At 39.9% G+C, this 27,817-nt stretch overlaps 1 protein-coding gene across 3 annotated transcripts in view; it reads right to left on the bottom strand.

Moving 5' to 3' along the window:
• The window catches only part of PLCB1 (phospholipase C beta 1), an 850,060-nt gene that overhangs the window by 550,568 nt on the left and 271,675 nt on the right, over positions 1-27,817 (bottom strand). For all 3 annotated transcript variants that reach the window (XM_055543363.1, XM_055543364.1, XM_055543365.1), the window contains exon 3: positions 23,461-23,529. In XM_055543363.1, coding sequence (XP_055399338.1) covers positions 23,461-23,529 — 69 coding nt within the window. The remainder of the gene's footprint in view (positions 1-23,460; positions 23,530-27,817) is intronic.

The raw sequence follows: 27,817 nt of genomic DNA, 5'->3' as shown, positions 1-27,817 counted from the left end.
AGTAAGAAAAATGCAAGTTAAAACTGTATTAATAACATATCTTATCAAACTGACAAAAATATAAAACTTAAAAATATACCTTGTGTTAAGGCTGAGGGTAAGGGGGGGGTGAGATATTCTTATACATTACAGGGGGAATAAAAGCAAATGAAACAAAGCAAAAATCCTATGAAGGAGAACTTAGCAAAATAATCAATCCTAGGAATTTATCCTGAAACTAAACCTCTGCATATGTATGGCAAGACATACATAAAGTTTTGCGTGCTTGTTGGTTTTGTTTTTGAAATTGCAGCTTCATACAGTAAACTATTGGAAACAACCTCCATGCTCATCCGCAGAAGACCAGTTGAGTAAACTACAGTACACCATGCAGTGGAATGAATGCATGCACCATGCACCATTCATATACAGGAACGAGAAAGACCCCAGGACCAACACAGAGCGCCCTCCTTGCTTGTACACCAGGGGGTGTGGGTACCCACAGGGCGCCCTTAGGAAACAGAACTGCCACTGTGAGAAAAAAGACACACGCACGTGGACCGAGAGAAAATGAAGAACTCCATGATAACAGGTGTGATCAGATGTATCTGAACAAGTAATTCCACTGCGAGGACTACAATTTAAGGAAATAACAATAAAGACACAAAATAATAGAGGTTTGTTTCAGAGTTATTTATAACAGATATAAAATGGAAACTGTGTAATTATTACATAGAGAATTGATGGTAAATATTTCGCACTTCAATGGATTATTATTCAGCCATAAAAGTGGTAAGTATGAAAAAGTATTTAGTACCGTGCCTGCACTTGTCATGTTAAATAAAAGGACTTTACTGTGTCATGTATGCAAATGCGTAGATGGACAGACTGTGATCTTTTGGAAGATAAACACATGATTGGGTTTTTCTTTTAACATATTTGGAATTATTCAAGCTTTAATGTAACTTAAGTTGTTTTTTTTTTTTTAATACATTTTTGTAATAGCTCCAGTGTTGCCAAAATTGAAGACAGAATCTCCTTCCATCATTCTCTCTAGCTTGTTCTTAAACTATTCCTTATGCAAGTTCTCATTGTTGGTGACTGAGTCTTTATTAAGGCAATAATTTAGAACTGGCTCCTAAAATAATTGGCTTTCTCTCCTCACTCAGAGCCAAGAGGATTTATTTAGAGTCAAGGCAGCATAATTCTAGTGTTTCAGTGTACTGCTAGAATTAATGGCGCATGAATTTTTTGCCTCATGCAACTAATAGCAACAAATTCTATTAAAGCAATATGTTTTGTTATGGTTAAAGAAAATATTGTGATGGACTTTGATTCACCAGTCTGAATTTCTGCCCTTGAGTTAACCAGAGCACAACTTATTCATTGTGGCAGACACCATCAACATAAGTCAAGTAACAGCCCTGAACTTCCTGCTCCTCCCTGCCTCCAAGACTGCATGGTTTTGATACATTATTTATCATTTAACATCTTGTTGCCAGATAAGCTAGCTCAATTTACAAAGACAAGGCCTGGTTCAGCACAACAGATTACTTTTCTCTTGCAACTTCATATTTTCTCAATTCATAATCTCAAATTGGGCACGGATATTGGTAAATTAAAACCAAAACATTTTAAAATCTAATTAAAAGAAGCTTGATAAACTTCTCAGTTCTTGGAGCATTTCTGAAAATTTAACTCAATAATTTGGGGTAATGTAGCAAAGCTAAGTATCAGTCAAAAATTTTACAGAGAATCAAACTATATGACTTCTTGTAATTTATGCACTAGAATAATAATTTATTTGCTTTTTTTTTTCATGGAAAAAATAAGAGATCTTGTTGTACATTTCCACTATGCTCTACAGTATCCTTCAAACAAATTATGTGACTAAGAATTATCAACTAGAAACATGAAATTTTGAGCAGCTACCCATAAAATTAGATATCCAATCTAGTTTGCTATTATTGACACAATTTATTCTTTAACATACTTTCCAAAATATCCATCAATCATTAATTCATGAAATGTCTCATGCAATCATCTTTCTTGATGTTTTAAGAACTTTTTCTCTTTCAATATTGGGCACTGATAATTTATTTGAAAGCATCACTAACTATTAAAATGTGTAAAGAAAGAAATTTTCTTTCATTGTTCAGCTATTCCACATTCGTAGGTGTATGTGTGAGACAAAACTAACATGAGATCTTAATTTTACTTAATTTTCATCTGGTATCCATATTTGTAAGCAAAAATATATAGAAAATGACTTCTAAAGAATCTTTAATCTTCAAATAAAATTACATGGGTAGAACTAGATTAATACAGAAGTGTGTTTTCAGTACAGTTCACTTCCGTCGCTCAGTTGTGTATGACTATTTGTGACCCCATGGACTGCAGCATGCCAGGCCTCCCTGTCCATCACCAACTACCAGAGCTTACTCAAATTCATGTCTGTCGGGTCAGTGATGCCAGCCAACCATCTGATCCTCTATCATCCCCTTCTCTTCCTGCCTTCAATCTTTCCCAAAATCAGGTCCTTTCAAATGAGTTATTTCTTTGAATCAGATGCCAAAGGATTGGAATTTCAGCTACAGCATCAGTTCTTCCAGTGAATATTCATGACTGATTTCCTTTAGGATAGACTGGTTGGATCTCCTTGCAGTCCAAGGGACTCTCAAGAGTCTTCTTCAACACCACAGTTCAAAAGCATCAGTTCTTTGGCACGCAGCTTTCTTTATAGTCCAACTCTCACATCCATAAATGACTACTGGAAAAACCATAGCTTTGACGAGACAGACCTTTGTTGGCAAAGTAATATCTCTATTTGTAATATGTTGTCTAGGTTGGCCATAGCTTTTCTTCCAAGGAGCACATGTCTTTTAATTTCATAGCTGCAGGCACCATCTGCACTGATTTTGGAGCCCCCCAAAATAAAGTCTGTCACTGTTTCCACTGTTTCCCCGTCTATTTACCATGAAGTGATGGGACCAGATTCCGTGATCTTAGTTTTCTGAATGTTGAGTTTTATGTCAATTTTTCCATTCTCCTCTTTCACTTTCATCAAGAAGCTCTTTAGTTCTTCTTTGCTTTCTGCCATATGGGTGGTGTGTCTGCATATCTGAGGTTATTGATATTTTTCTCAATAATCTTAATTCCAGCTTGTGATTGATCCAGCCTAGTGTTTCTCATGATGTAAGAGAAACATTTCTCTACATATAAGTTAAATAAGCAGGGTGACAATATACAGCATTGTTGTACTCCTTCCCTGATTTGGAACCAGTCTGCTGTTCCATGTCCATTTATAACTGTTGCTTCCTAACCTGCATACAGGTTTCTTAAGAGGCAGGTCAGGTTATTCCCATCTCTTGAAGAATTTTCCACAGTTTGAGGTAATCCACACAGTCAAAGACATTGGCATAGTCAGTAAAGCAGAAGTAGATTTTTTTCTGGAACTCTCTTGCTTTTTCGATGATCCAGTGGATGTGGCAATTTGATCTCTGGTTCCTCTGCCTTTTCTAAATCCAGCTTGCACATCTGGATTTAGTTCACATCTTCAGAGTTCACGTACTGTTGAAGCCTAGCTTGGGGAATTTTGAGCATTACTTTGCTAGTGTGTGAGATGAGTGCAATTGTGTGGTAGTTTGAACATTCTTGGGCATTGCCTTTCTTTGGGATTGGAATGAAATATGACCTTTTCCAGTCCTGAGGCCATGGCTGAGTTTTCCAAATTTGTTGGCATATTGAGTGCAGCAGTTTCACAGCATCATCTTTTAGGATTTGAAATAGTTCAGCTGGAATTCCATCACCTCCTCTAGCTTTGTTCATAGTGATGCTCTCTAAGGCCCACTTGACTTCGCGTTCCAGGATGTCTGGCTCTAGGTGAGTATTCATACCATCGTGATTATCTGGGTAGTGAAGATTTTTTGTATAGTTCTTCTGTGTATTCTTACCACCTCTGCTTAATATCTTCTGCTTCTGTTAGGTCCATACCGTTTCTGTCCTTTATTATGCTCATTTTGCATGAAATGTTCCCTTGGTATCTCTAATTTTCTTGAAGAGATCTCTAGTCTTTCCCATTCTATTGTTTCCCTCTATTTCTTTTTTTTTAATTTAAATTTATTTATTTTAGTTGGAGGCTAATTACTTTACAATATTGTAATGGTTTTGCCATACATCAATATGAATCTGCTACGGGTGTACACATGTTCCCCATTCTGAACCCCCCTCCCACATCCCTCCCCGTACCATCCCTCTGGGTCATCCCAGTGCACCAGCCCCAAGCATCCTGTATCCTGCATCGAACCTGGACTGGCGATTTGTTTCTTATATGAGAAGGCTTTCTTATCTCTCCTTGCTATTCTTTGGAACTCTGTATTCAAATTGGAATATCTTTCCTTTTCTCCTTTGCTTTTTCTTCTCTTCTTTCCACAGCTATTGGCATTGAACTTCTTATTGCCAAATTCAGACTTAAATTGAAGAAAATAGGGACAACCACTAGACCATTTATGTAGGACCTAAATCAAATCCCTTATGATTATACAGTGGAAGTGTTTTCAGAGTCTTCAATAAAAATAAACTTTTTGCAATTCCTATTTTAGACAGCAGGGATTTGCCTATGGCAAAGATAATCATTTTAATTGAAGAAAAATAATCATAATAATTGAAGAAATTAGGGAAAACCAGTAGACCAGGTTTGATCTAAATCAAATCCCTTATGTTGATACAGTGGAAGTGACAAATAGATTTAAGGAATTTGATCTGATAGACAGAGTGCCTGAAGAACTATGGACAGAGGTTCATGACACTGTACAGAAGAGGCAGTGATCAAGACCATCTTCAAGAAGAAGAAATGCAAAATGGTTGTCTGAGGAGGCCTTACAAATAGCTGAGAACAGAAGAGAAGCAAACGTTAAAGGAGAAAAGGAAAGATATACCCACTTGAATGAAGAGTTCCAAAGAATAGCAAGGAGAGATAAGACAGTCTTCCCCACTGATTAATGCAAAGAAGTAGAGGGAAACAATGGAATGGGAAAGACTAGTGATCTCTCAAAGAAAACTAGATACCAAGGGAATATTTCATGCAAAGATGGGTGCAATAGAGGACAGAAACGGTATGGACCTAACAGAAGCAGAAGATATTAAGAAGAGGGGGCAAGAATACACAGAAGAACTATACAAAAAAGATCTTCATGACCCAGATAACCACAATGGTGTGATCACTCACCTTGAGCAAGACATCCTGAAATATGAAATCAAGTGGGTCTTAGGAAGCATCACTATGAACAAAGCTAGTGGAGGTGATGGATTCCAGTTAAGCTATTTCAAATCCTAAAAGATGATGCTGTGAAACTGCTGCACTCAATATGCCAACAAATTTGGAAAACTCAGCCATGGCCTCAGGACTGGAAAAGGTCATATTTCATTCCAATCCCAAAAGAAAGACAATGCCCAAGAATGCTCAAATTACCACACAATTGCACTCATCTCTGCTAAGTCACTTCAGTCGTGTCCGACTCTGTGCGACCCCATAGACGGCAGCCCACCAGGCTCCCCTGTACCTGGGATTCTCCAGGCAAGAACACTGGAGTGGGTTGCCATTTCCTTCTCCAATGCAGGAAAGTGAAAAGTCAAAGTGAAGCCGCTCAGTTGTGTCTGACCCTTAGCATGGACTGCAGCCCACCAGACTCCTCCATCCATGGGATTTTCCAGGCAAGAGTACTGGAGTGGGGTGCCCTAGCAAAGTAATGCTCAAAATTCTCCAAGCCAGGATTCAACAGTAAGTCATCCGTGAACTTTCAGATGTTCAAGCTGGATTTAGAAAAGGCAGAGGAACCAGAGATCAAATTGCCAACATCCGCTGGATCATCAAAAAAGCAAGAGGTCCAGAAAATCATCTACTTCTACTTTATTGACTATGCCAAAGCCTTTGTCTGTGTGGATCACAACAAACTGGAAAATTCTTCAAGATATGGGAATAGGAGACCACTTGACCTGCCTCCTGAGAAATCTGTATGCAGGTCAGGAAGCAAGAGTTAAAACTGGACATGGAACAACAGATTGGCTCCAAATCGGGAAAGGAGTACATCAATACTATATATTGCCACCTGCTTATTTAACTTATATGCAGAGTACATCATGTGAAATGCTGATCTGGATCAATCACAAGCTGAAATCAAGATTTCTGGGAGAAATATTAATAATCTCATATTTGTAGATGACACTACCTTTATGGCAGAAAGGAAAGAAGAACTAAATAGCCTCTTGATGAAAGTGAAAGAGGAGATTGAAAAAGTTAGCTTAAAACTAAACCTTCAGAAAACTAAGATCATGGCACCTGGGCCCATCACTTCATGGCAAATAGATGGGGAGACAATGGAAACAGTGAGAGACTTTATTTTTGGGGGCTCCAAAATCAGTGCAGATGGTGCCTGCAGCCATGAAATTAAAGGGTGCTTGCTCCTTGGAAGAAAAGCTATGACCAACCTACTCAGCATATTAAAAAGTAGACACATCACTTTGCCAACAAGCTCTGTCTCGTCAAAGCTATAGTTTTTCCAGTAGTCATGTATGGATGTGATAGTTGGACTACAAAGAAAGCCGAGCGCTGAAGAATTTTTTATGCTTTTAATCTGTGGTGTTGGAGAAGACTCTTGAGAGTCCCTCGGACTGCAGGAAGATCCAACCAGTCTATCCTAAAGGAAATCAGTCCTGAATATTCACTGGAAGGACTGATGCTGAAGCTGAAACTCCAATCCTTTGGCCACCTGATGCAAAGAAATGACTCATTTGAAAAGACCCTGATTTTGGGAAAGATTGAAGGTGGGAGGAGAAGGGGATGTCAGAGGATGAGATGGTTAGATGGTGTCACTGACCTGATGGACATGAATTTGAATATTTCTGGGATTTGGTGATGGACAAGGAAGCCTGGTGCGCTGCAGTTCATGCGGTCACAAAGAGTCAAACACCACCAAGTGACTGAACTGAACTGCACTGAAAACTAATTGTCAATAATTAATTAATTTCTCAAATCAGTATATCTGTCCTAACCCGGGAAACTTTATTAAATTCACATTAAGATATTTCTAATAATGAAAGCAAATGTAGTTCATGCACAGATAGAAAATGACAATTTCTACTAAAAATGGTGAATTTTAATTTTTAGTTAATATTTGTAAAAAGAAAATTTATGCTTGTTTTTTTTTTCTTTTTATTAAACTGTTTTTTGTTTTGGAGTATAGGCAATTAATAATGTTGTTATAGTTTTAGGTGGATAGCAAAGGGATGCAGCCATGCGTATATATGAATCCATTCTCCCCCACATTCCCTCCATCCCGGCTTCCACATAGCTGGAGCAGTACCCTGTGCAATACAGTAAGGCCTTGTTGGTTATCCATCTTAAACACAGCAATGTGCACCTGTCCATCCCAAACTCCCTGACGATCGCTTTCTGCCATCCTTCCCCACAACAGTTTGTCTTTTAAGTATGTGAGTCTGTTTTGGAAATAAAGTTTTTTGCACGATATCTTGTTAGATTCCACATATAAGGGATGTCATACAATGCTTCTGCTTCTCTGTCTGACCTACTTCACTTGGGATGACAGTCTCCAGTTCACAGGTTGGACGTGACTGAGCAACTGAGCACGCGTGCACGGGAGCAGAGGCTCAACTCCTGGACCGCAAGCGAAGGCCCTGTGCTTGGCAGTGTTGGACCAGACGTTTAAAGCCCGAAAACTTCTTGGAAGGATATGTTTAATTTAAAAATTAAATATTTAAAATATGAATAATGAGCGAAAATTATTTTTAAAAAATATTTTTCAAGATATGATTAAAACGAAAACTGCTAGAGAGGGGAAAGCCTGTGTAATGTGGACAGCAAATGCAAGTATCTAAAGGAACATATTGAAACTATAGGTGATCAAGCAAGGAGTCTAATTTGTCAAATAATAGCCCTGACCTCAATTCTATTAAATGTATATGCCAAAGACCTTTAGCTTTTGGAGTAAGGATAGCTGCAGTTACAAAGTCCCAACTGTGAAACATACATCATGTTCTTTAATCCTCACAACAACCCTGAAAAACAGTATTATGAGCTTCATTTTTATGAATAAGGAAATCAAGACACAGAGAAATTGATTTCTGACTGTAGCCCCAAAGATAACATTGACTGGGGCTCTGAATCACTGCTGTCCCTTTAACAGGAGGTTAACAGAATTAAAGTCTCACTTCAAAGCATTAAAGTCAATTTATGTGACTAGATAGTCATCTCACACATAGACAGACAGATTCACTCACTCACACACACACACACACACACACCCCTATAAGGGAACCAGAAGAAGAGATGATTTGAAAAATTATTGGTCCCCAAGTAATACTTAACTTACTTTTACTTTAACCTCAATTCAAGCTTTATCTTGATTTCATATCCTTCCCAAAATCTAAGCGGTGTCAATTTTAAACAAATGATAAGATATAAAGCTGTAGGAAACTGATCTCCAGAATTATCAGCAGACCTGGAATACCCTTCTAGCAGTACACAAGCATTTGTCTAAATGCCAAACCACATCCCAAATACCGTGGAAATAAATTGATTCTTTTGTCCATTTGATACTGGTAACGCTGATGACTTTCTTCTTTAATTTTATCTTATTTTTGGCTGCTCTGGGTTTTCGCTGCTGTGCTCAGGCTCTCTCTAGTTGCACGAGCCGGGGCTACTCTAGCTGTGGAGCACCGGCTTCTCACTGAGTGGGTTCTCTCTTGTGGAGCAGGGGCTCTCAGCGCGGGCTCCAGGAGCTGTGGTGCACGGGCGCAGTGTTTGCAGCTCCTGGTAATTGTGGCACACAGGCTCAGTGGGGCACGTGGGATCTTCCCAGATCAGGGCTTGGACTCTGTGTCTCCTGCAATGGCAGCTGGATTCTTTACCATTGAGACAAGGGAAGCCCCGCTGATGACCTTTTATCATAAGCCAAGGTCTACATTTTTTCATAAAATGAGGAGGATAATGCTAATAAAGTTTAAAATAAAAAATAACACATGATATAGTACAAGATAAAATTCAGCTGCATATCATCAAGGGATATTTACCTATAGAGAGACTTATCTGGTTTAGATCACTCAAAAACTTGATCTTTAAACGTCTCTAATTAGGTATCTACATTACTGAATAGGAATAAGCACCACTCTTAAACTAGTGTTTCAGCCCCAATATGGAGTGTGATTAACTTCATAAAAACCAACTATTAAAATATTCACCAAAGGTAATTCAGCAAGAACACTACACCTGTGAGATATACTTGACGAAGAAGCCTGTTGTCAAAACAAAACTAAAAAGGATAATGGCCCCAATCCATGTCCAATACATCAAAGGCTCTGAGAAGTCCTGTAATAATAGAGAAACCCAACATTTATGAAGCTTATCTGACATTTTTTACTCATAACAACTGCTAGTATTCCAGAACTCATGTGGAGAAATACGGTCCTATTTTTTTTTTTTTTTTAATTTTCTGTCTAAGAAAAATAAAATACATCATCTTCACAAAGTTACATCTATCCATTCACGGCCAACAGTAATCAACAAGTTCTTCCAGCTCTACTGGTCTTCCTAAAATCTGTAAAGCTTGAATGCAACTTACAGTATCAGGAAACAACTGGATGCTGAAACATGAGCACTGAGAAGATGTGCTGGTGTGAAAATAAAAGGTGAATTTCCTGACCTCTTAGGACCAATGGTGCTGTTTCACAGGTAAACAACAAATATTTTGCTTAATTAGTTAGGCTGCTCTACCTTCTATAAATCTCTATGGATGTTAATTTCAGTAGCCTCTGGAAAGCTCATTTCTGCCTTTAACAAGGATCTGTTAAGTAGCAAATAGTTCACTATGCTATTTTGTCTTTTAAATGTCACTTTTTACACAAAATCAAGGCTATTTCTTAGGGTACCTGACATTTTATATTTTAGATAGCAAGAATGTTAATTATGTTCATATTCAGGAACAAGAGAAAACTACAGCAAAAGCATTTTTTCATCCCTGAAAATACCTTTGTGTCAGCTATCTCATTCTCAGGAAGGGGAGGACACATGTATACCTACGGCCGCTTCATGTTGATATATGGTGAAATCCATCACAGCATTGTAAAATAATTATCCTCCCGTTAAAATAATAAATTAAAAAAATCTGCCATCTGGGATTTCGTGCTATTGTGGTAGACAAAAGGAATTAAGGAATTTTCAGTCATTTTCCAATGAAGGGTAATAAAAATGAATTTCTACTATATATTCTTTTTTATTTGTATTTATTTTCATTGAAATATAGTAGATTTACAATATTGTGTTAATTTCTGCTGTGCAGGAAAGTGATCAGTTATACATTTATATACATTCTTTTTTTAAACTTTAGGATGACTTTCCTAAACATTTTTATTTTATACTGCAGCATAGTTGGTTAACAATGTTGTGTTAGTTTCAGTTGTACAGCCAAGTAATTCAGTTATACATATACATATTCTTTTTCAAATTATTTACCTACTAGGTTTCTATATAATATTGAGCAAAGTTCCCTATCCTATACACAGGGAGTTCCTTGTTGGTCATCAATTTTAAATATAGCAATTTTCCATTACGGTTTATCATAGGATAGTCAATATAATTTTATGTGCTATACAATAAGACCTTGTTTATCTATCTTGTATACAGTTTCAAATTCCTTCCATTATACCAAGCTGCTCGTGACTGTGGCTGGCAAAGTCATTTCAGGTATATGCATCATTTAATTCTCACAATGACTCCGTGGTAGTCATAAACATTACTTTCACTTCCCCAACTTTGTCTTCTCTTACATCATGGGTCAAACTACATTCCACTTTTTCACCCTGTTTGTGCACATGTTAAATTACATGAAAAGTACATTAGAAGCTAATCTCCAACAAGAAATTACCCATCAGATTCACTGAGAATTAAGAAGAATAAACCAACATTGAACCCAAGGCAGACAGGCAGTTAAGTCACAAGGAGTGAACTCTAGAGTGTATTCAACATTAGAATGTGTATCTTGTTACCAATGATAATTCAACTCACCAGACAACCTTAAATCTAACTGGTATTATTCTCACAGAGAAGCTAAGACACCTTCTCAGGATCTCTCAGTTAAGATGACGCACTGGGATTTGAATCTGAGTCTCTTTAAATAACTTTGGTCTTCCCTTTCCAAACAGTGCTTCCAATTTTACTTCAGTGGTTTCAAAGTGCAGAAAAAGATACCAACATGTTCTTAACTGTTCTTAACTGAAAGTAAATTTCTCTAATATCATGACAGCAGCCATGAAATTAAAAGACGCTTACTCCTTGGAAAGAAACTTATGACCAACCTAGACAGCATATCAAAAAATAGAGACATTACTTTGCCCACAAAGGTCCGTATACTCAAGGTTTTTCCAGTAGTCATGTATGGATGTGAGAGTTGGACCATAAAGAAAGCTGAGTGCCAAAGAATTGATGCTATTGAACTGTGGTGTTGGAGACTCTTGAGAGTCCCTTGGACTGCAAGGATATCCAACCAGTCAATCCTAAAGGAAATCAGCCCTGAATATTCATTGGAAGGACTGGTTTTGAAGCTGAAACTCTAATACTTGGGCCACCTAATGCGAAGAGCTGACTCATTTGAAAAGACCCTGATGCTGGGAAAGACTGAAGGTGGGAGGAGAATGGGGATGGCAGAGAATGAGATGGTTGGATGGCATGATCAACTCAATGGACATGAGTCTGAGTAAACTCCAGGAGTTGGTGATGGACAGGGAGGCCTGGTGTTCTGCACTCCATGGGGTTGCAAAGAGTTGGACACCACTGAGCGACTGAACTGAACTGAATATTATTTTGATTGTTGAGAAAATCTATTTAACTCTTTACAAATCTAGGCAGTTTTCTAAATAAGAATTTTAAGTCTTAGCACAACGAGTTGCTGTGATGGTCCACTACAGACAGGTGTTTGGCTGCAAGGATAAGTATGCTTCAAGTTCATTTTTCTACAGTTAATATATAAAACTAGACGCTTACAGATAGGTTTAAGTAGAGCTGCTGCTGCTAAGTCGCTTCAGTCGTGTCCGACTCTGTGCGACCCCATAGACGGCAGCCCACCAGGCTCCCTCGTCCCTGGGATTCTCCAGGCAAGAACACTGGAGTGGGTTGCCATTTCCTTCCCCAATGCATGAAAGTGAAAAGTGAAAGTGAAGTTGCTCAGTCGTGTCCGACTCTTAGCGACCCCGTGGACTGCAGCCCACCAGGCTCCTCCATCCATGGGATTTCCCAGGCAAGAGTACTGGAGTAGGATGCCATTGCTTTCTCCAAAGGTATAAATCTCTCATGTGGAGTAAGCCATAGCAGTACCTGAATTTTACTGTAAATAGGTAACTAACTTGCTTTTGCCTGCTACAATACATGGCATGAGCATCAGTTATACATTTTACTTACTAAAAGTCACTAAGGGTGAAGGCTAAAATGTATTTAACGTACACGTGGACATGGGAGTTGTGTCAAGTGCTTCAGATGCATTTAACCACTGAGTCTTTACATCAATCAAATAAGATAAACATAGAGATTATTTTCATAATTCATATGGGGCAATTAAATCTCAGAGATGTGGAACCACTTCCTGGGTTATATATAGCTAGTAACTGGATTTGGCTTGACCATTTGACCCAAAGCTTGTACAAGTAATGACTATACTATAGTGGGCACTTAGATGTGCAAAGACACATGTTGGGGGCCTGGGGTACAGAAGAATGGGCACAAATGTAATGATGATACAAAAATAATATAAGCTGCAATATGGATCCTCTGCAAAAGCAATAAATAATGTGTATTTCTGAAATAATTCCAACTATACATTTCTATCCACTTTAACAATCAAATTGATTATAAAGAACCTAATTATTTATATGAGATCTATTGTGAAATAATCCTTTGCATGTAGTGAGAAAATATTGTTATGGGCTGAACTGTGTCTCCCACCCTTCCCCTGTATTCCTAACCGCCCGCACCACAGATATCTGTTCACCAGAACGCAGAGAGTAGGGAGTGTGCCTGCAGTGCAGGAGACCTGGGTTCGATCCCTGGGTCGGGAAGATCCCCTGGAGAAGGAAATGGCAACCTACTCCAGTATCCTTGCCTGGAAAATTCCATGGATTAAGGAGCCTGTACAGTCCATGGGGTCGCAAAGAGTCGGACACAACTGAGTGACTTCACTTCATTAAAGTCCTGAATACTTCAAGGAAATCATGATAAAATGAGGCCATTAGGGTGGGCCCTAGTCCAATACACTGACTCCTTACAAGAAACAGATCAGGACACAGTTAAGTACAGGGAGAGGCCCGTGTGAAGACAGAGGGAACAGCCAGCCATCTACAAGCCGACAAGAGAGGCTTCAGAAGAAACCATGCCTGCCAACACCTGATCTCAGGCTTCAAACCTCCAGAATAATGAGAATACAAGTTTCCATTGTTTAATTCGCCCCATCTTTGGAACTTTGTTAGGCAGCTGGAAAACACTCCTACAAGAAGAACACTTCTTGTTATATTAAGTACAGCTGGGAAAGTTGAGGGAAGACTAGACTGAAAACTAGACTTTTGATGAGGGAATATTATAGGAAAGTTCTCAGTACCTTACTGTGTAAAGTCCTTATTTTAAAAAGAGAAACATCTATTTAAGCCGATTTTTTTCTTTTTTTTTTTTATTTTAATGAAAGCAGTGCAGACTTTAACCAAGGAAATTTAAACATGGGAATCTCTGCTGCTGCTGCTGCTGCTGCGTCGCTTCAGTCGTGTCCGACTCTGTGCAACCCAATGGACGGCAGCCCACCAGGCTCCCCCGTCCCTGGGATTCTCCAGGCAAGAACATTGGAGTGGGTTGCCATTTCCTTCTCCAATGCATGGAAGTGAAAAGTGAAAGTGAAGTCGCTCAGTCGTGTCTGACTCTTTGCGACCCCATGGACTGCAGCCTACCAGGCTCCTCTGTCCATGGGATTTTCCAGGCAGGAGTACTGGAGTGGGGTGCCATTGTGGGGAGCTTTAAAGAAACTATCAGTGCTTGAGCCCCACATAAGATATTCTGATTTAATTTATCTGGGTGAGGCCTGGACATTGAGATTTTTAAAACTTCCCCAGTGTTTCTCATATCTCTATATTAGAAACAAAGTTTGAAAACCCTAGTTTAGAGAGAAATTCACTGTGTAGAATTAAAGTATTATCAGCTATATCCACAAGGTGGCGTATTATGGCATTTCAAAGAATTAAAATTGAGAAATGTTTCCAAAATGCAACTCTGTACCATTGCATGCAAAGCAGACTGCATTTAGGCTTGAAGTTACACAAGACAGGAGCAATGATGGAGTGAGTCAGAACCTTCTAAAAAGACCTGAAGTTGAGTTAACGCGTGGTACTAATCCTGTCACCCTGCTTTCAACAGGAGGTCCACCCTGGCCAGAAGGAGAATGCTCCTAGCTGTCAAGTCTTTCACCCACTATTAACCTCTGCCAAAACTGTGACCTCTCCCTGGCCCCTCAAGAACTCTTCAGGGGCCTTTTGAACTCTTTGGCAGTAGATACTAAGACAGAGGCTTGCTATTATTTTTTAAAAACAGAATCTTTCCTCAGCCATACACATATTTAGTTCACCATGTTTTACAGATGGACACACACGTATGTACACCGAGTAATGGAGGCATCACTCAAATATTCAGATTTAATTGTTGATAAGAGACACACCAACCCCTTCGCAAATTTAGTGATTTATACCAACATCCCAGAAGAGACTTATCCTATCTGTGACTGGTTATGAAGAAGTTAAAAACTTGTAACCATTAGAGAAGATATTCTATAATTTAATGGTAGCTTTAAAAGCCTTCACTTATTCATTATAGAATGTCCATGAGGTTGAGGGGCAGGTGGAAGAGACCAAAGAGTTTTAAACACAAAGATCTACCAAAGGAACCATTCCTTACCCTTCTTAGCATCCTGATATTTCTGCTACTAAATCTCCAACTAGTTACATAAAGGTTTTTGTTTCCAAGGAAACCACTGACATCTATGGAATTTAATGAACATGAAAAAGGAGCTATGCCATATAATTTACATCTGGAGATAAATGTGATTAGCTGTCAAAACGATAAAGCACACATTGATAATTCTGTGAATTTTTAACCCCTTTTTTCTCCATTTGGTAAAGATGTAAATAAACATTTATGTAAATAAAATGACAGAAGAAAATCCTGTACCCCTCTTACCCCAAATCAGCTGTGGCACCATGTCGGGTAAATTGCAAAACTGTTGGAACCAAGATTATGGGCCAAAGGTAAATCTCCTCAGCAATTGAGTGGAAAGAGAGAGACCTTTATCTTGTTGTATAAAGGGTTTTCTTATTCTTTAGTAAACCTCAAATATCTACATCAAATTATGACTGTGGTTTCACATAATGGTGGAATCTTCAAAAATCAGGGAAATAGCTTGTAATCAGCAAAGGGAGACAATAAAGAAAGCACAATTCCAGGCCTCAAGGATGATTCATTAAAACCACTGTTGTATAACAACCAAATAACAGCTCATTATGAGATTTTATATATTGGCATCCAGATTCTATGATGAGCTATTTAAGATTTGACAACCCTTAAATAAATAGCCTATTTTGAATATTAGCAAGGAATGCTGATCATATAGGGAAAATATTAAAAGTGTATATAAAATTTTATCTTCAATAAAGTTACAAGAATGCAAAACTAAAAAGAAAAAGAGTAGCAGGAAACTACCACTTTATTCAAACGATGACTCCTTCCTCGTTTTAAACGCTCTTAGGCTTCCAAGGTATACCTTCCTCTCATTCTCCTTCCTTCTCAGTCTCTATTTTTATTATTGTAGCAAAATACACATACCATAAAATTTATTATTTTAGTGATTGTCAAGTGTTGCAGTTTAGTGACATTAAACAAATTTACATTGGTATACACTATCACCACCATTCATCGGCAGAATCTTTCATCTTCTCAAACTGAAACTCTGTCCTCATTAAACAGGAACTCCCCAAGCTCCCTCAATCCAACCCCTGGAAACTGCCAATGCTACTTCTGGACTCTCTGAATCTGACCATTCTAGGTACCTATTCTAAAAGGGATCACATGATGTTTGTCATTTTGTATCTGGCTTATTGCACTTAGCATACCTTTTCCTAGGGTTATCCTTACTGTAGCAGTTAAAATTGCATTCCTTTTTAAGGCTGAATACTATTCCCTTGTGTGTATCTAGGGCGTTTTGTATATCCATATTCATCTTCTGATGGACATTTGGGTTTTTCCACCTTTTGTAAGTAACGTCACCATGGACACTGGTATCTAAGTACCTTTATGGTTCCTGCTTTCCATTCCTTGGGGAATAAACCAGTTTCAGTCTCTCTCACTGTTCCTCCTCATCCCCTTGAAGCCTAAATGCTGGAGATAGCATGGTTTAGATATCAGAAGTTTCTTTTATACCTATAATCCTTAAAGGCCTCCCTTAAAGTCTCTTTGAGTTTTGAAGAATCAAAGTTATTAACTCCATGGCCAACATTACCCCACCTCCAGATTTGTAGATTCAAATACGATACCAGGTAGAAGCCTGATAAGCATCTCAAGCTTTAAATATCCAAAAACCAAACTAAACTTTTCTGTTTAAATGAGCTTCTTCCTTCCCATCTGCATGAAAACCCAATTCCCGCACTTTCCAAAGTCAAAACGCTAAAAGTTGTTCTTGAATCCCTTCTTTACCCCATCCCTCACACCCAAGGCACTGGCAAAACCTTTTGTCTTTAAAACACATTAGACTCTGGCTTTCTCTACACCTTCTGGTCAAAAATCATCACCAACACTGCCCGCGCACTGGCAACAGCCATTTGGTTGGTATCCTTCTTCCTTTGTCCTCTGTGGTCTGTTCTCAAGGCTGTGGCCAGTGATGCTTTTTTAAAGCTAGGTCAGATCTTTGTCCCTCCTCTGCTCAGAACATTCAGATCCTTGCTCATGTCTCTCAGAGGAAAAGCCAAATCATTAGCACGGCCTATGAAGCCCAAAATATGTGGCCCCCAGTCACCTACAGCCACCTATCTGACTTCTGCTTTTCTTTGCTATACTTCGCTGTAGCCACACTGCACACAGAGTTGGCTCCTCAAACATGCCAAGCTTTCCTATTTCAGGGTCTTTGCTCTTATTGCACCCTCTGCCTGGAATCCTTCCCCTTCCCTTAATTCATGTCTCTGCTCACCTGATCTCAGCAAGAGAGCCTACTCTTCTAGGGCTCAGAAAACCAGCAATCCTCTCTGCCACTCACGATCTGTGGCCCCTTATCCTTGCTTGATTCACTTCAGTGGGACTTATCTGCCATCTGTTTCCCAACCCCGAGGGGTGCTGGAGGGAGCCTGCTCACAGGGCTCTAGGCTGTGTGCACATTGCTTTCGAGATCTAGGTGATGGCAGGATCTGGTTTGAAACTCCCCAGGTTTGGAATATTCACCCAAAGGAAATGAAGAAACACAGCAGATCAGGGATCTCCTCCCCACTTCCTCACTTCTTTTCTTCCTACTCCTCCCTCCCTCCCTCCTTCTCTCTCTCCCTCCCTGTCTTTCTTTCTTTTGTTTTTTTCCTGGAAAGCCAGTTTACCACCACCACCTGTTTCCTGCTCCTAAAAAGTATGTTATATGAGAACAGAGTTGTTTTTTTCCTAGTGCCCAGAACAGTGCCTGGCAGAAGCAGAAAGTCAATGGTCATGTGTCAAAGCAACAATGAAATTGAAAAGGCATCATTATGCTATAAGGATTAGAAAAACAAAACCCGATCAGCTTTTTGTATTTAGTTTTACCCTAACCTGCCTTATGTGATTGTGGTGATATATACACAGGATTCCCGCATTATCCAAAAGTAGACCATTCCTGTGAAAGTTTCGATAAGCTGAAATGGCATAAAGTGGAGAAGCAGTTGCCTTCAGACACATCTTGCTAAGCCAGGCACAAAATAAGTCGAGATAAAGCACCGGTGCTCACAGAGGCAATGCAAAGCTTGCTGAGTTGCTGAGGACAGTTCCCGGGGAAGGAGCTTGGTGGTGCCCCCTCAAAGCTCACAGTATACTGCCTCTGTAAGGGCTCCTCTGCTGCAAACAAGTGCTGAGTGTCATTTTCCCACTTTTTGCTTTTATTCTTTTTTGTAAAAGTGAAAATCCTCTTCAGATTTCTTTCACTGAGCCAAAGCAGGTGCTAATGTAGGTCTTTCATAAAATGAAGTGGTGTACAGTGAACTTTGGAAAAGCATGGGGCACCTATACTGCTGCTCTGTGCTGGACCACTTCACTGCTGTTCTGTGTTACTATACCACTGCACCCCACTACTGTACCCCTGTTCTGTGCCATTGTCCTGCTGACCGTGCTGCCGTGTGCCTGAGCTGTGCTCCGGTACCACTGCACACTGCTGCTGCGCCGCTGTGCCGGCACCCGCTGTTCCACTTAGAATTTAACTGCAACCTGGATACATACAAGGTTCTGCTGTGCTGTGCTCAGTCGTCTCCGACTCTTTGCAACCCCATGGACTGTAGTCCACCAGGCTCCTCTGTCCATGGAATTTTCAGGCAAGAAAATGAGTGAGTTGCCATTTCCTTCTCCAGGGGATCTTTCCCAACCAGGGATCAAACCCACGTCTCTTGCATCTCCTGGGTAATTATCCGTTGAGCAAGAGAAACAGTTTACTTTGCATAAAGCACAGTTTGAAAGTACAACCATGGAAATCCTTGTCAGTGATGCTGCTGCATATGTATCATGAGACCTGAATAAACCCGGGAGCGTGTAACCGTGGTGTTGCTCCTTCTGGAGTCCAGGGCAATCTTAGAACTGCTTCCAAGAAGACATGTGCAAAATTTGACATGTCTTTCTTCATTTTAATTTCATGATTTGCTATGACCAGGGTAGGAAGTTTTACCTCAGTTTTATAAACTGTAAGATGGAGTGCCTTGGCTTGATTAACTGCCCTTAAACATTGGAATAAGCAGCTAACAAAACTTACATGCATAAAATCACGTGCTCCCCTGACACTGCTTTCATCGATGAGAAAGCAGAGGCATGGAACAACCTGAGCTCGTTAATGGCAGGGCAGGCATCGGAGACCACAGCTCCACTTCCCTAGGCCCATCTACTTTTCAACACTCCTAAGGATGAGATACTTCCTAAGAGGTAAAGGAATTACCTTTTTTAGCAGCATTTCTGAAAACTTTCTGGGACAAGTAAAGAATCCCCCAGGAGATGCAGGTTCAATCCCTGGGTTGCGAAGATCCCTGGAGAAGGAAATGGCATCCCACTTCAGTATTCTTGCCTGGGAAATCCCAGGGACAGAGGAGCCTGGCGGGCTATAATCCACGGGGTCGCAAAAGTCGAACACTACCGAGCATGCGTGCAATGAGGATTTGGGGTAGCCCATACAAAAAATATACTTTTTGTTCTGTTCCAGAGCATAAACTCACACTTACAAAAAAAGTATCACAAAATTTGCTCTGCACAAGACTCTGTTCTTTTTCATTCTAGTCAAGCCTATTTTATTTAATTAATGCTATACAACTAATAGATCAGAAACCATAGTGATACACACTCCTTTAAAAATCAAAGCTCCTTTTGAAATGAAGATCCAGTGAGTGTGTGTATATGGCAATGATAAGATGCATGTAACATAGACTCTTTCTCTTACATGTGCTTTATAAACCTGGGGGTACAGGGGACAGGAGGGGAGGCGAAAGGGAGCAGAGGGAGAGTACAAAAAGGGAAACATAAACACGTTTTATATCTCAAAAAATAAGGTACTTTTAGTTTAGCTTTTCTATTTGAATAAACATTTCCTAATTTCTCTCCAATGAGAAACTGCAGACCTGCTAACCTGAACAAAAGCTGTATACAGCAAAGCAGATCTGGAATTGAATGCATTGTGTCGGGAGTAGACATTTAAAATTCATTAACACATAGAAGCTTTTTCATTTCCTATAAATGTTATTTCAAATCACAGCAGGCATAGGAAATAGTCATCTTCAACTAGATTGTGAATTTTTCTATAATGAGATGCTGTGAAAAACAAAAATAATAGGACTACATGGATAAATATCTGTGGGGTGCTTACTTATTTTGATAAACACTCTCTGCTCCATACATGTTCTGCCTTCTTCTGATCTTAGTCCCCACAGAAAGCCTTCCTCTCAGTTTGTCTCCATGTTGCATCACCTTCTTGTCCTAAGCTTCCCAACTTTTCTCACTAATCGTCATCCTGCTGCATCTAGTCTCGCCAACACAATGGTCCCCTCCTACTGAGCTTTCCTCCTCTGGACCAGACGCCTCCTTCTATGAGGCGGTTATACTTCAGTTTTTTTGGACTACTCTGTAGGAAGCTAACCTCTCTTTTGGTGCCTGCTACACAGAATTGCTGCAGTGTGGGAAGCCGGGTGCTGCCAAGGGTGGTGTGCAGAGATGGCCACCATGAGGACCCTGAGGATGAAAGAGGAATTCCTTCCAGCACCTTAGAAGCCAGTTCAGTGAAAGAAAAAGACATATATTCCTCGGTAACAGTTCTTGAGCAGCTGGCTGAGACTCAATGCAAACTCAGAAATTTCATTGAATTGTTCAACACATTCCAATCATTTTTAATAAATTAACTTTTTATTTATTCACTTCAAGATAAGATTTTCTTTTGCAATTTAAAGATCTTAAATCTGGTATTAATAACCTACTTCTTTCTTGCCTGTCTATCCACCAAGTCCCTTTCAGCCAAGCCTCTGCTCCAAACTGTTTTTACAACATAAGCTTTTCTAGTTTGAGTGAAATGAAACTGATTTCTGTAAATTTGAGATTTAAATAATGATAAATAAAAAATAATGATGATAATAGTGATGATAATGGTTACTATTTAATGAGCGCTTATTATATAGTAGTGATAACTTCAGGCAGTGGTGTTCAAATTTTGTGACAAATTTACTTTTCAAAACCCAATGTCCACACTACACATAGTAACTAGATTCTTGTAGCATTTCTAGGAGTAGAAAACAAGGGTCAGCATTTTTTAAAACTCCCCAGGAATTCTATAAGCACTTAAATTTGAGAACTCTGCTGCTAGTAGTTTGCTAATGAATTATTTGATTTAACCCTTACAACAATGATATGAAGTATTCATTTTTATTATTATTATCTAGTGTCTAAGAAACAATGCCCAGTTGTGGATGTGCTGGTGGTGAAGGGAAAGTCCAAGGCTATAAAGAGCAATATTGCATAGGAACCTGGAAGGTTAGGTCCATGAATCAAGGGAAATTGGAAGTGGTCAAACAAGAGAGGACAAGAGTAACACTGACATTTTAGGAATCAGCAAACTAAAATGGACTGGAATGGGTAATTTAATTCAGGTGACCATTATATCTACTACTGTGCGCAAGAATCCTTTAGAAGAAATGGAGTAGCCTTCATAGTCAACAAAGAGTCTGAAATGCAGTACTTGGGTACAATCTCAAAAATGACAGAATGATCTCAGTTTGTTTCCAAGGCAAACCATTCAATATCAGAGTAATCCAAGCACTGTGCTGAAGAAGCTGAAGTTGAACGGTTCTATGAAAATGTTCTTTTCATCATAGGGGACTGGAATACAAAAGTATAAAGTCAAGAGATACCTGGAGTAACAGGCAAGTTTGGCTTTGGAGTACAGAATGAAGCAGGGGAAGGATACCAAAGCCTAGAAACAAAAAGGGTCCGATGGAGGGCAGGCAACTCCTTTAGCCAATAATTACCATGAAACTTTAAATTAGGTCAATGAATTTGCATTAAAAGACAACATTTGTAATTGTTATCAATATAATTCTTGGAACTAATAGGCTTATGTGAAACCCGTCTAAAATCTTGGGAGAAGAATAAAATGTCCACCCTGAAAACTGAACAATTCTGAGTCAGGAACAAAGCATTAAAGACAATAAGCTTGATACAAAAATGAAAGACCAAACTATTGAAATGCCATTGTATTTCTAAGTGAGTGAGCGAGTAAGTGAAAGTTGCTCAGTTTTGTCCGACTCTTTGTGACCCCATGGACTATACAGCACATGGAATTCTCCAGGCCAGAATACTGCAGTGGGTGGTAGCCTTTCCCTTCTCCAGAGGATCTTCCCAACCCAGGGATCGAACCCAGGTCTTCTGCATTGCAGGCATATTTCTAAGTGATTGATGCAAATAATGGACCATTTTCAGGTGAAACACAGAAACCTTTCTGAAAATAATTTTGATTTTCTTTCTTTTCATTTACCACATTTTCCTGTAGGTCATTTTAACCTCTTCAGCAATAAAATCTGTATTGTATTTGGCTGTTTGCTCTATGACAAAATTTGCCAGCAACTACCACACTGTTAGGTATCTGAAGACTATCACTCTACGTGACTTTCCTCGCCGCATCTCCACAGCAACAGATAATTTTTGATGTCGAAGTATATGTTTTGACTTTTAAGGAATAAAGCAAAACTTGCAGGTAGATACTCAAATAGAAAATCGCTGGTTTTATATCAATTATGGAAGGAGGCGAGTCCCTGAAGGGCACCTGCACTTCCCTATTTGCCAACATTCTCTCTGTGCTACAGAAGAAGTCCTTAAAGTATTAAAATGTAAATACACTAAAGCGTAGTTTCCCAGTTTGATAACAAGTTAATACATCCTGCTACTATACCCTACCAGATAACCTAAATTTTTAAAGTATGTGTAATGTTTTATTCAACATTTTTGGGGCCATACCACATGACATGTGGAATCTTAGTTCCCTGACCAGGGATCAAGCCTGCACCCTCCTCAGCGGAAGCATGGCGTCTCAACCACTGGACCACCGGGGAAGTCCTATATTCAACACTTTAAAACAATCTTCCAAAACTAAATTGCAAACACTGCTTTAGATGTTTCTTCACTACGTTTTTCAAATCCAAGTAAGCTGACATTCCATATAACTGATCCCAATATCTGTGAGTGTTCACTGGGAACATTTGCAAAAAGATTTGACACTCTGGCTTCAGGGATGAAATGACTCCAACTGCAAAACATTTGAGCTAAAAGATCCTGTTTATCTGTCTAAAAGGTAGGTTCACGTATGCTTATAAGGCTCAGGGAATTTTTCAAACACTTTAAAGCACATTTTGAGTATTTAGAATTACCCAGTAACTTTTGCATTATTATTATTTTTTTTCAAAAAAAAAAAAAAGATCCAAGGGCATAAAGCAAGTCCTATGTCCACTGATTGTATATTTGCTCATCGTTTCCATCTTTTATCAAAAATGGTACTGTTTGGACATACTGGCTTCTGGAAGGACTGGCTGTTTTATTGCATTTTATATCATTCTACAACAAAGAAACTTTTAATTGGGGCAATTAATTGATATCATGACACAGCTAAATAATCAAGGCAGCATCTGGTGTGTATAGCATGCTCCACTTCCTACCTTGGGCGCCTTGGCATGTTTCCCACATCTGGCGTCTTTGACAAGGCTGAGATCTAACAGCTCCGTCTCCTGGAAGGCAAAAGTGTGAGATCGTTAAGCATCCACACAGATCTTTTTTCTTTTGTTTCATTGCATTGACATCACTTTAAAAATAATATTATCTTGAGACTTGCCTGAAAATTTCCCTGCGGTTGGGATATTTTTCTCCTCTTACAGGCACTGCCTGTCAATGGAATGGGAGTGGAAACGAAAAGACAGCTACCTACTAGTTCCCAGCTTCATATATCATAATGCATTTTGAAAGTACAATGGTTTGGGTCCCCAGTCTATCCTATAAGCCATTCCTAAGTCATGATGAGTCAGGCCTTCCTGTTCCCTTGTTGAAATATAATCCTGAGAGTCACTCTGAGTGTTTTGAGGATTTGTGAATGGGGTCAGGTGTTAGGGTGGTGCCACCCCCCAGCTCGCAGCATACCCAGCCCACATGGCCAAGCTAAAGAGATGGGTATGCCTCCCATACCTGCACCCCAAGCCTTTTGCACACACCCTTTGGGCCTATCTTTTCATTTATTCATTATATATTATTGAATGTCTATAATATTCAAGTTCCTCCAGGATATAAGACACATAAGATACGGCAGCTTCTCTGAATGGACTTGCAAAGTAAAGAAATATATATACGCATAAGACAAGGGAGAGTGTGTTAATGCCAACTTTAAAGTTAACTGCTATGATGGAGGGGGGTTAAAAAGAAAAGATTACTTTTCCCCTAGAGGCTCAGAAAAAAAAAATTCTGTGGAGGTGTCATTGAGACTGGAGAAGAGAAGTGAGGAGATAAAGGTCTCCCCCATCTGGAGGTCCCTCATGGGCAAACATCCAGCCAAGAGAGGACCAGAGGTTTGAGCAGAACCTTGAGGTCTTCGTGACTCTTAGTTGCTCAGAGAAGGAGGACAGTGCGTGAGAAGCAGATGGGAGGGGGAGACGCAAAGGAAGAGAGGGATGAGAGGGGATCTGTGTACACCTACGGCCGATTCATGTTGAGGTTTGACAGCAAACAGCAAATTTCCATAAAGCAATCATCCTTCAATTAAAAAAATTAAATTAATTAATTAAAAAACGAGTGAGTGAGGGAAGGCATAAGGGAAGACACAATGGTGGTGCAGGAAGGGGCGCACACAGGCGGCATGCAGAATTCCGATGTGGGCACAGAACACATAAAAGGGAGCAAGAAGACCAGAATGGATTTGGGTAAAAGGATGGAAACCCTAAAAGTCTGGTGAGGGACACTGAGCCATGGAGTCTGGGATATGCACGTCACAGAGTTACACAGAGAATTCTTCCACCAGCCAGATGAGACTGGTGCAGTGAGCAGAGACATCCAAGGTGTTTGCTAGACAAGGAGCCATTGGGATGGCTCCTCTGCACCCCTTCTCCCAGCGGGAGGTGCTGCACCCTCACAGGAGGGGCGGTAATTTCTCATAGGCCCCGGCTTTTACGAGGACCAGCACCTGGGATTCCCAGCCAATCCCTTCAAATAGCCGCCCCCGACTCCAAACGTTTGGTGCAAAATGGTCTGATTATTTTCCCGAACTGCACTGAACTGAAGGTTGATTTCATGATTGCAGGACAATAAGGGTCAAAGATGTGATGGATTCTACACTGGGGTGCAAACCCCACAGCAGGTACAACAGAACCCCGGGCCTTGCACAGCTCTCCACGAGCGGAAGGGAGAACAGCAAACAATGCCTTTTCTGCTTTCGCTCACACTGGCCTTCGCAATTTGCTTTCCCCCATTTTAGTGAATTCCTTAACCCATTACTGTGCGTGACTCTGTGGAGACCCCCCAAACCCTGGTGTGTGAAAGGAAGCAAAACCAGCAAGAATCTTGCAGGACGGAGTAGCGGGCATCATGCTTCCTCCAAGGATGCACCGTCCACAGTATCGAAGGTCACCTGGTGAGAGTTAGGAACCAACGGCTCTCAAATGCGGAAATTAAGACTTCACCCAGGCAAAGGCATGCAGAGGATTCAGGAGATAGGAGGTGGGGCAACTGGCCCAGGTTTCTTCATCTTCATGGCAACAGCAGCCAAAACATTTACTGAAAGAGAAGAAACAGGAAGAGAACCTAGCTTGAAGAAACTTAATCTAAAAGACAAGAACTGAGTGGAGTGTTGAGAGACAGAGACCAGATGAAGGTCAAGGGTTAGGAATAAAGACAACAGAGGATGAGATGGTTGGATGGCATCACCGACTCGATGGACCTGAGTTTGAGCAAGCGCTGAGAGATGGTGATGGACAGGGAAGCCTCACGTGCTGCTGTCCATGGGGTCACAAAGAGTCAGACACGACCAAGGGACTGAACTGAACCAAACTGACGATAGGAGGTAGAACTGACTAAAGTAAAGAGAGAAGGCATTGACAGCTCTAGGGATTCCAGCTTCCTAACTGGGACTCGGAAGTTTAGGCAAAAACGACAGTGCCTAGAGGAGATGCTGGTTTGAGGACTTTATCCATTTGGAAATGCCCGTCATTAATTCACGGAAGCATTATTTATTGAATCCTGCAATGTGTCAGGTACAGACTAGATACTGAGGAATGACTCCTCAAAGTATAGAGAGACACTCATGCACAAAGCTGATGATTATACTCTAAAGGAGACATTTCAAAGTGCATTGCAGACGTGGACCACAAAGGGCTAAGGCATCTTTTCAGCCAACACATAAGGATGAAAAGGAGTTTGCCAGCCTTCTAATTCTGTGTTTTGTGGGGAAGGCTCCAGGGAAAGGAAATGGCAATTGCAAATGCAAAGAGGTAGGAGTCCTGAGCAGAAAACAGGTCACTCTGAACACACAGCAGAAGTGCGTGGAGAGTCACCAATCACTTCCAAACTTAGCAGTTGTTATCTGCACGTTCTCTTTGTAATTATTCATAAAATACTGACATGTTTTTCAAGCTTTTTTTTTTTTCCCATAAACGTAGCATCATGTTTTATATATATGCAGAATAAAAATCACACCCAAATACATGGTACATTTACCTAATTGCACACTAACATCTTCTATTCAAGGAAATTCCTCCTAGTTGAATAAACAATAAACTTAAACTTTACTTATTTGTTTTATGCACAAAGCCCAAATTGAGTTTGCAGAGAAACAGGCCTCCGCAGGCAGCGCTCTACAGACTCTCCTATTACAGATAATGGCCACTGTTTTCTGCTTTCAGCTCAAGAGCAAACACTCATTTCCCAAGTCACAGAGGGGTAGTTAACATTCATTTTGATACCACAGCAACTTAGAAACTTCTCTGCAGCGTGTGTAAAATTGTGTGTGCAGGAAAACCACCACAGGGCACTCTGAGCATGGGTAATGTGGTGTGCGAAAGGCCCTGGTGGAAATCTATCCACAGACTCATTGGGCTAGGAAGACATGATTAAAACAGCCTCCCACTTCTATTAACATGCAACCGCCACCCCTCTGGGATTTAACTACATCCTATTTGCACTCCACTAAAAAGAAAATGAGGAACACAATGGAGAGACTGCAAAAATGTTACTTGCGCCTTTAAAACTCTTTCTAGGTTAATTTTCTAGTGTTAATAGTTTTAACAACCCACTTTCATGATGAGAAAGCAAGGAAATGGCCCCTTTCTCAGTTCATTTAAGAGTGACTGTTTTCCAGGTCTATGGAATTCACTATTTCTTTATTATTTTCTTTAAGAGAGGGAGGCCCCATGATTTTTAATACCTGGGTTTGAGGAAGGGCCCTAAAGTGAACTAGCCATGTATTTGTGCAATCATCAGACCACAGTGAGCATCAACTGTATCATCTCTACACTGAGTATGATAATACTTTCTACATCAGTGGTTCTCATAGACTACACTGGAGTCGCCTAGAACACGTGTGAAACACAGACCGTTGAGCACCGTTCATCAGCATTTCTAGTTCAGCAGGACTTGGGCTCACCCAAGAGTCCACATCTCTAACCCGCTCTCCTGTGATGCTGTTCCATGGACCATAATGGAAAACGCGGATGTACTCATTCACAGAATTGCTATTATAAGGCTTTTTAGGTGAACATGACAGATAAAACTATGCATTCTATGTTATATTATATTGCATGAAAATTTTAAAATGCTTACTTCTTTATATACGGAATGGGCAAATAAAAATTTACACTTATTAAAAGCAAAAGTGTGACTAATGGTACTAACCTAGGCTCAGATCTTATTTATCGAAGATAAACTACTGAATGACAAAAGCCAGTATCTCCTATTCTAATGTGTCCTTACCATTAGATTTTACTCCACAGAATAAATGTCCCTGTTTGTAAATTTAAGCAATCATTGATTTTTGATGAA

Source organism: Bubalus kerabau, chromosome 13, assembly GCF_029407905.1.
Source record: "Bubalus kerabau isolate K-KA32 ecotype Philippines breed swamp buffalo chromosome 13, PCC_UOA_SB_1v2, whole genome shotgun sequence".
In the NCBI taxonomy this organism is placed as follows: Eukaryota; Metazoa; Chordata; class Mammalia; order Artiodactyla; family Bovidae; genus Bubalus; species Bubalus kerabau.
The sequence above is the reverse complement of the archived record's forward strand: the minus strand, read 5'-3'. Positions and strand labels throughout refer to the sequence as shown.